Source organism: Geospiza fortis, unplaced genomic scaffold (assembly GCF_000277835.1).
Source record: "Geospiza fortis unplaced genomic scaffold, GeoFor_1.0 scaffold450, whole genome shotgun sequence".
Lineage (NCBI taxonomy): Eukaryota > Metazoa > Chordata > Aves > Passeriformes > Thraupidae > Geospiza > Geospiza fortis.
Window position 1 is genome coordinate 518930 of NW_005054416.1, and position 14142 is coordinate 533071.

The following is a 14142-nucleotide window of genomic DNA, read 5'->3' on the forward strand; positions in this document are numbered from 1 at the left end:
TCAACAAAAGTACAGGAACATGGAGTACAAATGAAAAATGGGCAGCCATGCAGATGAACAGCTCAATGATGCCATTCCTAAGGAGTTCAGCCAGCCCCAGCCTGCAAAGCTGCAGACTCATTTCTCTCATTCCATTTCAAGCTCTGCAAAAAAATTCACATCAGTATCCAACTGAAATTTTATTTGAAATTTTGTGGCTTAGAAGCATTAAAAAACAAATCAATTTAAAAAATCAGTTTTTCCTTCTCTCCCTCCCAAGAATTACATAATTTAGGCACATAAAAATTCAAAAGCAGTCTCTGGCACATCTTGCTAAAAGACAAATGTCAATTTGAATGTAATACATCCAAACAGAGAGAAATTTTGTTGCATTTGGGTTATTTTTTGCCTAAACTAGATCAGCATTCTCCAAGCATACGGCAAACCATTAAAAACAACTGACACAGAAATTTAAATTAATTCCTAATTTTCTAATTAATGTGTCATTCTGAAAAATAATACTGCTGTGAATACTGCCATTCAAATAAATGCTTGTCTATAAATGTGGAAGCCCATTCATAACATCTACACAGAGAAAACTTTACTCTTAGACTGGTGTATTTTTATGATGATATTTCCTTTATTCAAACACTTCTGAATGCCAAACAACAGAAAATTTGCAAGTGTGTTACTGTGGACTGTGCAATGTGGTAGAAAGGTATAGGACCACAGATGATCATACACAGTTTAACTATAACATTTTTGTAATAAAATTTTGGAAAAGATCCCTGAGGGGTGGAAAATTTTACTATAATCTGCACAATCAGGTTGAGAGGGGAACACAACTGTGTCTAACATTTGTTTGTCTGAAATTCAGTGGGTGAGGGATGCAAGAGGGACTGACCAGAGTGCCAGGGATCAGTTGAGCTGCAGGGAGGGCAGATGGAGAGGTGGCCCCTGCCTGGGGCAGCACTGGGGACCCTGGGGTGGCAGCTCTGCTGCTGTGTCATTGTCACTGTCATTGTCCAGGACAGGCTGGAACTGGAGCCTGCCCTGATCCTGCCTGGCTGCCCTGGAGCCTGCAGAAAGGCAGCGTGGGGCTCACCACATCCTGCCAGCCTGGCAGGGAACCGGGCACAAACAGGGAGCCCAAAGCCTGGGGATGGGACAATGCTGGTTGTGCAAGCACCAAACTGCTCCTGGATGAGTTAATGCAAGGAAAACATGATTAAAACAGGTCCCTTTCCTCTCCTCCTCTCATCCCCCACGCAGAACAAGACCTCTTTTCCACAGCACCAAGGAATACTGCATTTCCACTTTATACACAAAAGAAGTGAGTACTTTTGAGAATACCAATTAGGCATGGGTCACTGGTACCATGAAAACATGGAAAAATTCTTCTATCTTCACATATAAATTCATTTTATTTATATTGTTTCAATTTTAAACAAAATTCCAACGGTATTACTAATGGTAAACTAAAACCTTTTTCTAACCCAGAAGCAAAAATTGTTTGTTTTTGTGACATTAACAGTACACACCAAAGTCCACTGTCACTGATGAGTCACATTTTGCTAACAGCTTGTGTCCAATATTTAAAAATTTTAAAAAGCATTGGGACTATTTTTTCTAGAAAAATTCAATTATTACTCCAGGCCACAAATATGCAACCAGTGCTGACTTCCTGTCTATGACTTTAATCCCATCAGCTCTGACTTAGAGTGTGATCAAATCCTGCCTGATCAAGTTTCACAATAGATCACTCAGCAGACTTCAGGGAGAATTCTGAAATTTCACCAGACATCCCAAGAGCTCCTAGCACGCTGTACACAGCGTGATGTTTCTTGTAATTTTAATTGGATCTGTGTAGAAATACCCTGGACTAGGTTTTAAATAAGCAAAGGCATTAAGACAAGATGGGTTACATCATGCCAGCCTGCTCCCTCCTTTAAATTTTCTGCTGTTTTATCAAAAATATTTAAAAATCCCTCAAGGCTAATGCATGACACAGGCATTCCAGAATCTTACCAACATCACCTCCAAGTCTTAAGCTGTGTTACTGCTCAGTTTCTTGGCTTATCTGCTGGCTCAACCATGTCCTTCTCATTATTTACACACCTCAAACACTTGGTGACTGCACTGTGTTCAGTAAAATACAGTGACGTTATTTAGGAAGAACAGGTAATTGTTTCATTTGAGCTCTGCTTTGTCTTGGATAAATAAAATGAAACTTAACATGTCATGAACACAACAGCAGTTCCAAAGGAACTGTGAAGTCATGTAACTTCTTTACACTACTTCATTGGAAGCAAGAGGAATTACACTGACAACAAAATGCTGTGACATGAAATCCCATCACAATTTCCCATCAAAATGCTACAGCAAACATAGATGGTAAAATATCAGACTGGACTGAACTCTACAGACTCTTAGAACTCTACTACACTTTTAGATTTACTACAGATTTTATCACTGATAACTTGATTTGGAGCACTGCCAGTGCAATGACACCAATGTGCACACAAATTGAACCCTGTGCCACTGTCAGATGCACAATTCCCGTCTATTCCTGGCTGCTAAGAACATTGCCCAGTCTCAAAAGGAGTGGGTGAAATGAGATTTAACAGGCTGCTGGCACTAAACATGGTATTCTGAGAACAGTAACACCAATAAAATATCTGCACCCTGCCAAGCACTGCTTCCTCCTTGGGAAGCATCAACACAATCATATGGCACAGGTAAGACAATTCTTCATGTTGAAGCACAGCCTCATGCCAGGCAGAATATATTCACTCCAGTCTATGACACAATTTTGAAAACCTCTAGAGAAGCTGAAAGATCCTCCAAAAAGTACAATTTTTTACTCAAAAATAATCAGTTTATTCAAAAGTGTAAGTTCTACTCAAACTGAACCTTAAACTGTTAATCTGACTTTTAACTAATCACTGCAAAGTCAGTGCAATAATCTTATGTTCCGAACAGCATGTCAGTTTGTGTTTAGTATGAACAGTTGTATGCCAAAATAAGTACTTTTGCCAAAGAATTGGATCTAATGGGACATACCAAAGGGGACCATCACTGAACCTGAGGATTAGATCTGGGAAAAACAAAATTCTTTTTCTATTATGCATTAACAGCTGGCTTTTGCAAGTTAATAGTCAGGTTATTTTAATTTTTAATTCAGGTCAGGCACATTAAAAAACTCATCATGCTTCTTCCATCAAGGGACTCACAGTTTCCTGAGTGTATTTTTAGAGTTAAATAGTCCAGGCTATTAAAAAAAGATTTCAGAGAACTTTCTGTGAGAGAAATGGTGTGAGATCTTGGTACCTCTACCAAAAAATACAAGTGTGTAGATGAAATTACTTAAATAAATTTTATATTCAATCCAGATTTTTGCTCTGCTTGATGGTGAAATCAAAGCTCATTTAAGCTTATTTCAAAACTCCTGATACTACATTTAAAAGTCTGGGTTTATTGTCTCTCCTTTCTATTTTTTTTTTTGCCTACTTGATCAAACTTTACTGAGGTAGGAATCTAACCAAACTGCACCAACAGCCCAAAATACTCCCTGTAGCTCTCAAGGTAAAGACCTATGTGGACTCTCTTGGCTATTCTTATAAGCAAAACTAAAAACCAGAAAATAAAAGAAAGCAGAAGTTTCTTTAAAAATGCAGAATTTATGCAGTAAATAAGTAAGAGTAATATAGGGAAGAGGGAAATTTCTATAGCTCATTATCTCTTCCCTCAAATTAAGTATTTGTGGCAGCAGTAAATGTGAAACAACAATTCTGCTACTGAAGGACTCAAAACAGAGGGAACAGAGAAAGATAAACTTGGATCTAAAGATGGGAGAAAGTCAATTTGCTGGGATTGAAAAATTTAGCATCTCACCATGCTACTTTACATAAGAGAATGAAAATACTCCGTACACTCTTCCCTAAAAGCAGTTGTGGGGTATTATGTACAGCTATAAACTAAAACACATTAAAATAAAACTTTTTTACAGTTCAAATAATTAGAAGAGGAAAAAACCCTGCTACTTCATGCTCCATACAAGTTGTTAAGTACTAGTTTATATAAGAAATGTCAGGAAATCTTCTACACATTTAAGTTTGTCAAAATTGCTCTTGCCTTCAACAGATGATTCTGGTTTCTATGATTGGTAAAGTTTGACATTTTTTATTCTAAAAACAACATGACAGAATGTTTTCTAGTTTAAAAAAAAACCCAAAAATGATTGGAATATATAATTTAAACTAAAAATGACTGACTGAAGGTGGAAGGTTGCATTTTTTAATTGCTATATTATTAATGTGTAGATAAGCTGTCAAAGCAATTATTGTTTTGCACTATCCCAGTGTACCAGTTCCCAATGACCAAGCACTTATTTCCCAAACTGAGTTGTACAACAACATTCACATTAAACAAGATTTATTTAATACTGCAAGCCAGTCCACATTCTGAACTTATCTCCTCAGGTATGTACATCCTAAAAAGCAGGACTGGAGCTACCCAGAACTGGTGAAAATGCTATTGCATTGGGACATTGAAATAAGTACAGTCATACTACAAGAGTTCTGCTTCTGAAATAATTACTTACAAAATCTGCATTGTTTATATTTTTGTATTTACTATGATGTTGTATTTTGTCACTATCAAGCATTCTGTACTTTCCCCCCAAAAAAGAAACCAAAACAAGAAATTGAAAACAAATACACAGTTAAAACAACCCAGTCACAATATCCTCCAAAATTAACAACTACACAGACTGAAAACTTCACTTGTACTTTTGGCCAAGTACCTTATTGGCCAACTGTACTACAGTGACCATTGTATTATATTGGCCAGTGCATGTTTAACCTGCCAAATTAAACACAGTAGTACTGCAATAAATAGTTTTTACGTAGTAACATCAGAAATTATTCTTTTCTATTATTTTAGTGACTAAATATAATTCAGTGATAATTCTCTAACCCATCCTATAGCCTGCATTTAGTTCTGGGGGTATGCCTCATAATCATAATGACCCAACATCAATAAGTGTCCTTCTGGAGTAATGTCCATACCAGTTCATTTGATGATTTCCATTAACATTAATAAATTTTAGAATAAATCTTCTTCCTGTCTTTCATGTATCTCCTGTCATCTCTTTCTCCCTTTTAACAATGTATGTGATGTAAAAAAAAATACAAGATAGCAGTGGTTGTAATAGAAACTCACCCTATAGAAGGCAGTTGTCAGGGGCAGTAATGCTGCAGCAATGCTGTATTCTTCTGAAGATGAACAATCCTGCAAGAAAGAACAAAGAAGAAAATAAGCACAACCATTGCATGCACTGCAAATTCATTTCTGCCTTATGGAGTCCCTCTGGCATCCTCCTGACATACAATGGAATCTTTAATAATTCGATATCACGTAAAAATAACACATATTTATGAGTGTATATATATATATACACATCCATCCATCCATCCATCTATCTATCTCCTCATGATTTCTCCTAGACAGGTATTGCTGTGATTCTTCCCACTTTAGAAATTTATTAGCGAATTTCTCATTTATATGTCTGAAATACAAATTCACTGAAACAGTTTATACATAATAAGGAAAGTTTTCCTCATTTAGGAAACAATAAAAAGGTAGTTTGCTTCCATTTGGGTCAAGAGCAAACCTGACTAAAATGGAAGTGATGTGATGACCAAAGAATGCCCTTTCAAAATGTCTATGCGAAGGAAGTGACATTTATGCAATTTGAAACAATCACCACCACAGCCTCTACAAAAGTTTGGCACAAGGTTAACTTTAAAAGAAGATGAAAACCCATTCTCTTCAAGTCTCTGAATGCCGCATTCAACAGTCAAGTGTGTCATTCATGTGTCTCTAGGCAGAGAAGGGTATGCCAAAATAAATCAACTAGTAATTGTGCTGATGAAAGTTGTGATTTTATTACGGAAGTCTTTTAAAAGAAAGCAGAATTGGAATGTAACTTGATATTTAAAAAACAAACTACTCGAATTTTTATGACCATAAAAAAAGAACAAAAAATACCCAACAAGAGTTAAAAACGATACTTTTTAAAAAAGTGATCAGGTGTTTTTTCAGCAGCTCTTTTTGCCACCACTAAAGAACACAATAATGCACATACTCATACAGTTGACAAATGTATCACCATTGTGCCCCTGGATGATCAGTGGACAACCAACATTTCCAGTTGAACAATTAATTTTAAATTTTTTAACATCATTGTTACAGTGGGCACCCTGCAACTCAAACCACTCCTGTTAACTGTAACAACTGTTAACTGTAACAAATGACAAAATTGAAATATCTCAAGTGTTCCTCTGCCAGACTTTACATTTATGACTTCAACATATCAGAGTTATCTAAAACAGAGCAACTAGCAAAAACCTAGCACCAGCCAATTGTGATAGCAGAAATATGAAATCTGCTTTACAAAACCAACAATGTTATGGATTATTAGGATGCTATTTGTATCCATCTCATTCTTTGTTTTAAACGGCTGCAGAGTGACTGTGGATTGCAGGTTTAAAACAACAGAGCAAAAAAACCCATCACAAGACTATTCTGCTTCTCTTATTTTTAAAGTCTATTTCAACCTTTGTGATTTCTCAATAACAAATCCTTCATCTTCTATTGCTTTAATCAAGCTCACCTAAATGGAGCAGCAATGTCCACTATAGTTAAATACAGCAGCATTTGGAAAACTGCTTACACATAAATTCTGAAAAGGGACACAACAAGTTCACAGTTGTGAAGGTTTATTTCTGCACAGAGTTACTGAGGGTTCCAATGTGTCTAACTCTGCACAAATGCTCACTGTGCATGGACAACACGAGTTTGGCAAGTGCTCACACTTCATAACACACTTCCAACCTGGTAGAGGAAAACTAACAAAAATGGACACCGAAAAACTCAATAAATGTTTCAATGATGCGTCTTGGTATTGCAACATGTATATAGCAAACCCAAATTAGTTTGTAAGATCTCAGAGCACAAGGCTAAAGGACACAGCCTCAGCTGCTTTCAATTTTCCATTTCTGCATTATTCCCTATTGTTATCCACATCCTTAATCCCCATTTGGAAGTTAGCATACATATTTTTAGTTCAATATATGATAAATATTCTTAGTACTTTTTCACTTAACAAGAATGCTTCCCACTTAAAATTTGACTTTCCAATCTTTAGAAATGCGCAACAGCTTTCAAAGAAATACATATCTTATTTCTGTACATGATTATTTATAACCAGGTATAAAATAATCCATCCTCAATTTCAGGTTACCTACTTAATCCCTTAGCTCAAATTATTTGAAAGAGTTCGGGCTTTTATCCAAAATATACATAAAAATATCTTTATAAAAACTGAGCAATGTATCTTCACCTAGAGAGCATTCAATACTCCAAGAGCTAACATATGCCTCAAAGATATATATCATCACCATATAAACAACACATTAGATTATTTTTCCATTCCTTCCCTCAAGTATGAAATTCTCCACATATTCCATGTCAGCAGTACATGGACTTGTAGTGTGGAAGTATTATCTCTCTTTTTTTTTTTTCTTCTCCTGTATATGACAAGGAATACAAAATTATCTCAGTTAGGAATAAACTGCAACACTGTTGTTTCAAAATGAGTGGAACTAATTAATTGTTTACTTGCACTGTAGCTGCAAGACAGAACGCCATAGTTAAAAGAGATGTTGCACTGAAATCTCAGCTTCTCAATTTTACAGACAAGCCAAAGTACTGGAAATGTCATATATGTGTTGTAGGCAATTAATTTAGACCCCTGAAACAATGCAATCCAGCTGCCTTATACATAATGTCTTTACCAATTGTGAAAAATATTCCTACTGCTGCTAGAAAAGTAGACAAAAATCAAATACCATAAAATAATCAAAGCTTTTACACCTAATTTGCACAAAATGAAGCTGAAACACATCTGGGGAACAAAAATTATTTTCAGCAAATTAATCACCAAAAAAACAACGACCTTTGACAGTGAAATACAGACTTCCACCATGACATATGCAGAGTACTGCTTTGAATGCATGCCTAATTGAGTGAAAACCTGGCACATTGTTCTGGCCATACTGATCCTATATCCAGACAGTTGCTGAACTCTGTAGCAGATTGGAAGGGTTACAGAAATTCATGTACACTTAAAATAGCTTTGCTACACTGAATTGACAAGTGAATAATAAAAGCAGAATGTTTTTCCTTACATCACTTACTTTGACAATGCATGTGAATTACTTTTATACTCCAGTCAGTTTAAATATGCAGCAAAACTTTGGTGGCTCCATATTGCCATTAGATTGCAGAGCTGAGAGCTTGGAAGTTACAGATTTTGGCTGCTTGGCTGGACACATGGGACTGATATGGGGGAGCTTTTGGAATCTGGTAGGTGGCTTAGGCTTCTGGTGCTGGAGGAGAGAGTCAACTCTGCTCCTCACTCGACTTCAGAACAGGTACTGCCTGGAATGTTTGCTTGGAAAACAAGGTATTGTACATCATCAGGAATTGTACACTACCATGAACTGCACACCATCAGGAACTGTACACCATCAGGAATTGTACACCATCAGGAACTGTACAGCATCAGGAATTGTACACCATCATGAACTGCACAGCATCAGGAACTGTGCACCATCAGGAACTGTACAGCATCAGGAACTGTACAGCATCAGGAACTGTGCACCATCAGGAACTGTACAGCATCAGGAACTGTACAGCATCACGAAGCTGAGATGCCCTCTGCAGTGCAGTCCTGGTGATGAACAGCTGGGAAAAGTCACCCCAGGAAAAGATCTTCCCCGATCTGCTCCTGGACATGCAGGCTCAAGAAGGCTGCTAAGCCCCCTCTGATATCCCACAAGAGCAAGCCCAAGCCAGTGAAGCACAGTGACAGTGCAGAAAAATGACCTCTCTTCCTGCATTAAACAACAACTTGCGCTCAGGGATTTCTGCTTTCCCTTAGTCACATGACAAAAATCTAGAAGACATGTATGGAACATCTAGATAACATTTAAGGTGGAATTTTCTTCTTAAATTCATCTTGATAGTCTCTCTCATTAACTGCTACCTGATACACTATCTTCCTGCATTAAAACCCACTCTGCTTTAGGCACTAAGCTTTTTAAACAGACCCCACATTTTTAATAATCTGCAGAAATCCGAGTATGCCAAAAACTTGGGATCCAATTTTGCCTTACTTTCAGGAACACCACAAATACATGGAATTCCCCACAGGCCCGACTATCACATGAAATCACTGTAGCATGCAGTGAATGCATCCAAACTAAAAAGCTGAACATGGCAGCACTTGATCCATACCTTTTTGGCAGCACAGGAGGATGCGTGCGTGCTCTGTTAAAAACGCTGCTCAACACTGCACTGTCCCCCTCCTGAGAATAACTGAAGTCAATTTTCAGGCATACAAAGAGCATTCATCACCCTGCAGGACTAAGCTCAAAATGAATCCAGAAAAAAACCTCAAAAAACAGAAACTTTAGGGTCAGATGTGTTTTTAAAGCACTAAACCAATAACTGTTAAGTCAGCACGTGTGCAGAACATCAGCTACAAATTACAGGTGAAACATTAGTTACAAATTCAACAGATTACTTCACTGGTGTCAGGTTTTAATCCCTATTCTTACAGCTGTATTATGTGGGCAGGGTTTTACTAAATCACAGAATTTTTATTATTGATGCAGTTTATATTTTGGAAATGTGAACTGTCAATCCTAATGCACAGGGTACTACTTTTGTCTACAGCACTAAGAGAATTCAACAGCCCAGCTCAGAAAAAATGTTTTGTTTGCTAAAAGGAATAGAGACTCATCAAGTAGAACTGCAGTGTTACTCATAATCATGCCTTAATATTAATGAGGTTATTTTTCATTTTTATTAGATAAGCTGCATAGATCTTACTCATTCACCTACAAATTCATCTTCTAATTCATCTTCTTCATTTAATTAATGCAATTGAAGTATTACAAATGACTTTTGATCAAAGAAATCCTCTTCTATGTAAACTGATGTTACCATCAATGTCTTTTACATTCAATCTTTGCAGAATTAAAAATGTAAGTAAATAGACTGCCAATTTAACAATATCTGATTATAGCTAATATAATTATATGCTGTATTTAAAAAGCACAGTCCAACTGGGAATTTCCAAAATAACTTTTAAAAGTATTTAACTTACAAGTTTTAACTTCACAGATAAAGCCATGATTAAAATTACAGAGTTTGTTGAAATAAATGCCAATATGACAATAATCACTTATATTACCTTTACTAGCATCTCATAATTACCTTCACAAGAAAGTTTAAATCTTATTATTAGAATCATAAGCAAAATTGCTTTTTTCAGTGAAATTCATGTGCATTTACTTTCTTGCTAATATTCATATAGAGCTTTGTCTAGTGAAGTCACCATCAATGCCAGCTGCTGCTCTGTTTTGCAGTGGGATCAAATTTTTCTTTTTTTTTGGTTGACAAAGGTGATATCAAACCTTATTGAAGCAGCTACAATTTTATTAAGTGGAACTCTTCTGGGACCTGAGAAACAGGATGAAAAGTAGACACACTGAGAAAGTCCACAGAGCTGAATACCTGCTGCCTTATCTTCTGACAGAACTGTAAGAACAAACTCAAAATTTGGGAGATACTGCCCTACAAAATTCTCATTATTTTTAAAACTTCTTGTCTTGATAAGAATGTAAAGAGCTTTTCAGAAGTATTAATCTGCAAAGACCAACTCTTCCTTCATACATGACCCTAGTACGTTTTATGCGTCGCTCATTAACACAGCTTTTAATTTAATTTTTTGTTCTGCCTAAACACTAGTGCAGGGATTCACAGTTAATAAAACCAAGACAAGGACACTCTTATTGTCTGTGGTTTCCAAGTTTAACACTGATCAGATCTCTGGGCTTTTGATGAGCAGCTTCTCATACTGCTACCTGGGCTGCCAGCAATAATTGAACACAAAGTCCAGATCACAGACTTGACTCGCGCTCTGAATTCTGCCACATGTAACAATTTGCTCACCCTCTATGGCCATCACAGAGTGATGCCAGTGCAGAAGACAAAGGAACAGCACCCAGCCCAGGAGAATCCTCACTGATTTGTTTTGACTTTTTGGTCTTTCTGCCTGATCAAAAGCATTTGCAATGACCATTGAATTAAGGAACCTATCCTGCCAGCAACAGGATGCAAGATATTGTAGAGCTGTCATTCCAGGCAGGAGATCCAGTTTTATTTTAGAGATATTTTACTTCCTGAGGAACTTCATGTTTGTCTTCACCTGGCCCTGAATCATCGTAAGTTTGCCTGCCCTTGAAGCACAGTGGTATAAGGAACAGGATTCAATCAAGGCAGCCCAGATGCAATTACACAAGCACATAATGTTCATTGATTTTTAAGTTTCCTTTTGCTTTACTCCTCACATTCACAAGCTAGCAAATGCAACAGATTTTCTCGGTGCAGCCCCATCCTACTCCTGATCTCACAGCAAGTGAAAACAAGAAACAACATTTCACTCAAAGAAGAGCTGTCAAGCCCCCCCAACCCCCACGCTTTCTCAATAAACACATTTCCGTCTAGGCTTGAGGTTAGTCATTTCCTCCTCCTCATTACAAACTGCATCTAGGAGATCAGGAACCTCAATCTTTATGTGCATAAATTACACATTTGTCACTGTATTTTTCTGTACCCTAGAAGCCTAAAAACATGTAACTTTTTTGCAAGATACTGATAAAAACAAGAATGCCATCCCTCGCGTCTCAGCACATCTGAGTTTCTTTAACAGAAATGCCATGCATGTTTCTGAATACTGTCATGAGGCCCATAGCAATAAAGTTCAACATACTCAGGCTGTAATCTTCTCCCAAGGAAATGGTTGGGATGCCAAGATGCCTTTTGACTTTTATTTCACAGCAGGGCTTCATTCACAGTGACTCTGTCCAAACCTTAAACTACACCAGCTGTGATACAAGGTCCTGCACAGCAATTTGTAAAAAGTTTTGACAAACAACACTCAAATGATAGAATACATTGCAATTCATGATAAAAAAGTGATCAATATCCATTAACTGCTCAGTTGGAGGGGGTGATTAATTGATAATATATCTAGGAACTGCAGTGTGCTCCTGGAGCCCTGGCAGACCAAAACACTTCTGCAGCCACTGCAAAACATTAACATAGGATACTCTGTAAACTGCTGTACAGCCAGCCTGTTTAATTGAGTTAGGGACCAGGGAAATGCTTAAGACATTAAAACAACTATTAAAATAGATGCCATATTACAGTATAGTCCAGTGACATATTTCCAAATCAGTTCACATGTACACAGGACACATCCTTATTCCCAGCAGCATCTCCTCTCCTAAATTTTAAAGCAAAAACTTTCAAATATATGTACTTTCAGAAACTTTCAAATATGTACAAACACATTCACCTTGCTTAACTTAATTTTACTGTTCTTTCCTAAGTTTCATGTGATTTTCGAATTTCACATACTTTTAATAATAATGCATCACATCATCAGAGCACATTCTATACAATTTTTACAACTTAACAGGAATGAACTCCTAAAAAAAAATTAATCAGATTTATATGGGTATATATGGTAAAGTGATTCACTGAAAAATCAGTTTTTCACTTTAGAAGAAAAACATTTGGATAAAAATGGAATTTTACATCCATCTTCTGTCATGCAATGAGCCGACACTCAGTTCAGAGCAGCTACCAAAAGATTTTGGGTCTGGTTCACCATGGAGAAACTGAACAGTGTCTGATGAAATGTAACTTGGAAGTAGAGCTCACTGAAAATTTTCCACTGAATAGCACGTGATAGCAAAATAATTTTTTTATTTATGCTAAGAATCCTCAATGACATCATAGGAAAGAGAACTTCTAATCCTCAAGGTTCTCCCCTTGGGAGACTCAGTCTTTTGCCAACTGATTTCCTGGGGAACCAGAAATAAAACCTTTAACAAGAATTTAAAGAAGGCAAGGAATAGGTTTGGGGGAGCTACAGGCTGGACAGTAGGGAGCAAGTCCTCAGAGAGAGCATTTCCAGACACAGGAAGAACACAAAAGTGACTCAGAACACAAAAAACCAACCGACCAAGGAAAACAGGATCATTTTCTTCAATGAAATACCGAGCTCTGTATCTGAGGAAAGAGCAGCCTGTCTTTTGCAGGCTCCTTTGGTACCCTTGGGGACAAGCTGGGAGAGAAAGTCTGGAGGAAAACTGACTGCACTGTCAGGCTCAAGGTTTAGCAGGCAGGTGGTTCTGAATCCTGTTTTCAGGGCTTGATACTGCGGTGAATGTTTTCATTAACAACATGGAAAATGGCATGAAATGCACCCTCATCACATTGCTGACTGATATCAAATCTGAGAGAGTGGTAAATATGCTGGAGGGCTGCTGCTGACTGGCATCACAGCCTGGCAGACACAGACTGAGCCTCCCAAAGAGAAAGTTCTGTACAAGGGACTGGGTAACTCCATGTGGAAACATGAACTACACAGGGACAGCACCAGGAGCCATGTGCTGTGCTGTACATGTCAAACCAAGTCAAAAATCCTAAAACATTAGTCTCACCAAGAGTTATAGCAGAGGCAAAAGAACAAAATAATTAGGAAGTTTATGGACCTGAATCAAGAGACTATCAAGAGAGAGCACAACTGAAAGAATCTCAAAAATCCTAAATAAATATATAAAGAGAAAAGAGCATGTTCAACCACCAGAGACAGAAATTATTGGCAAGAAAGCTGATGCCAATTTTATGTATCTACATCTATGTCCAGTGCATCCACAGGGTTCTGGCAGGTGAACCCAAGCCCACGTTTGCCTGGCTGTAGCACTGCCCCTGGCAGAGGCATTTTCCACCAACTGCCCACAGTGGGGTCTCTTCAACACGTATTTGACATCATGCTGCAGGACAGCTTTGGGCCTTTTAAACCAACCTTGATATTACTGAAAAGCTCTCCTCCACTTTTGGCAGGGGCACTAGATGTTCTGTGCACAGCTGCACCAAAGGACAACAGGACCGACACTGACCAGCTGCTCCTGGAAGAAGTTTTCTTGGATCAGCTCTGTTGGTGCAGCCCCATTTCTG

The 14142-nt window shown here is 37.6% G+C and overlaps 1 protein-coding gene across 1 annotated transcript in view; it reads right to left on the reverse strand.

The window, feature by feature from the left end:
* Positions 1-14142, reverse strand: part of SBF2 (SET binding factor 2) — a 196342-nt gene that overhangs the window by 60477 nt on the left and 121723 nt on the right. Inside the window, exon 17 of the mRNA XM_014309240.2 lies at positions 5203-5271. Within this exon, the coding sequence (XP_014164715.1) occupies positions 5203-5271 (69 nt within the window). The remainder of the gene's footprint in view (positions 1-5202; positions 5272-14142) is intronic.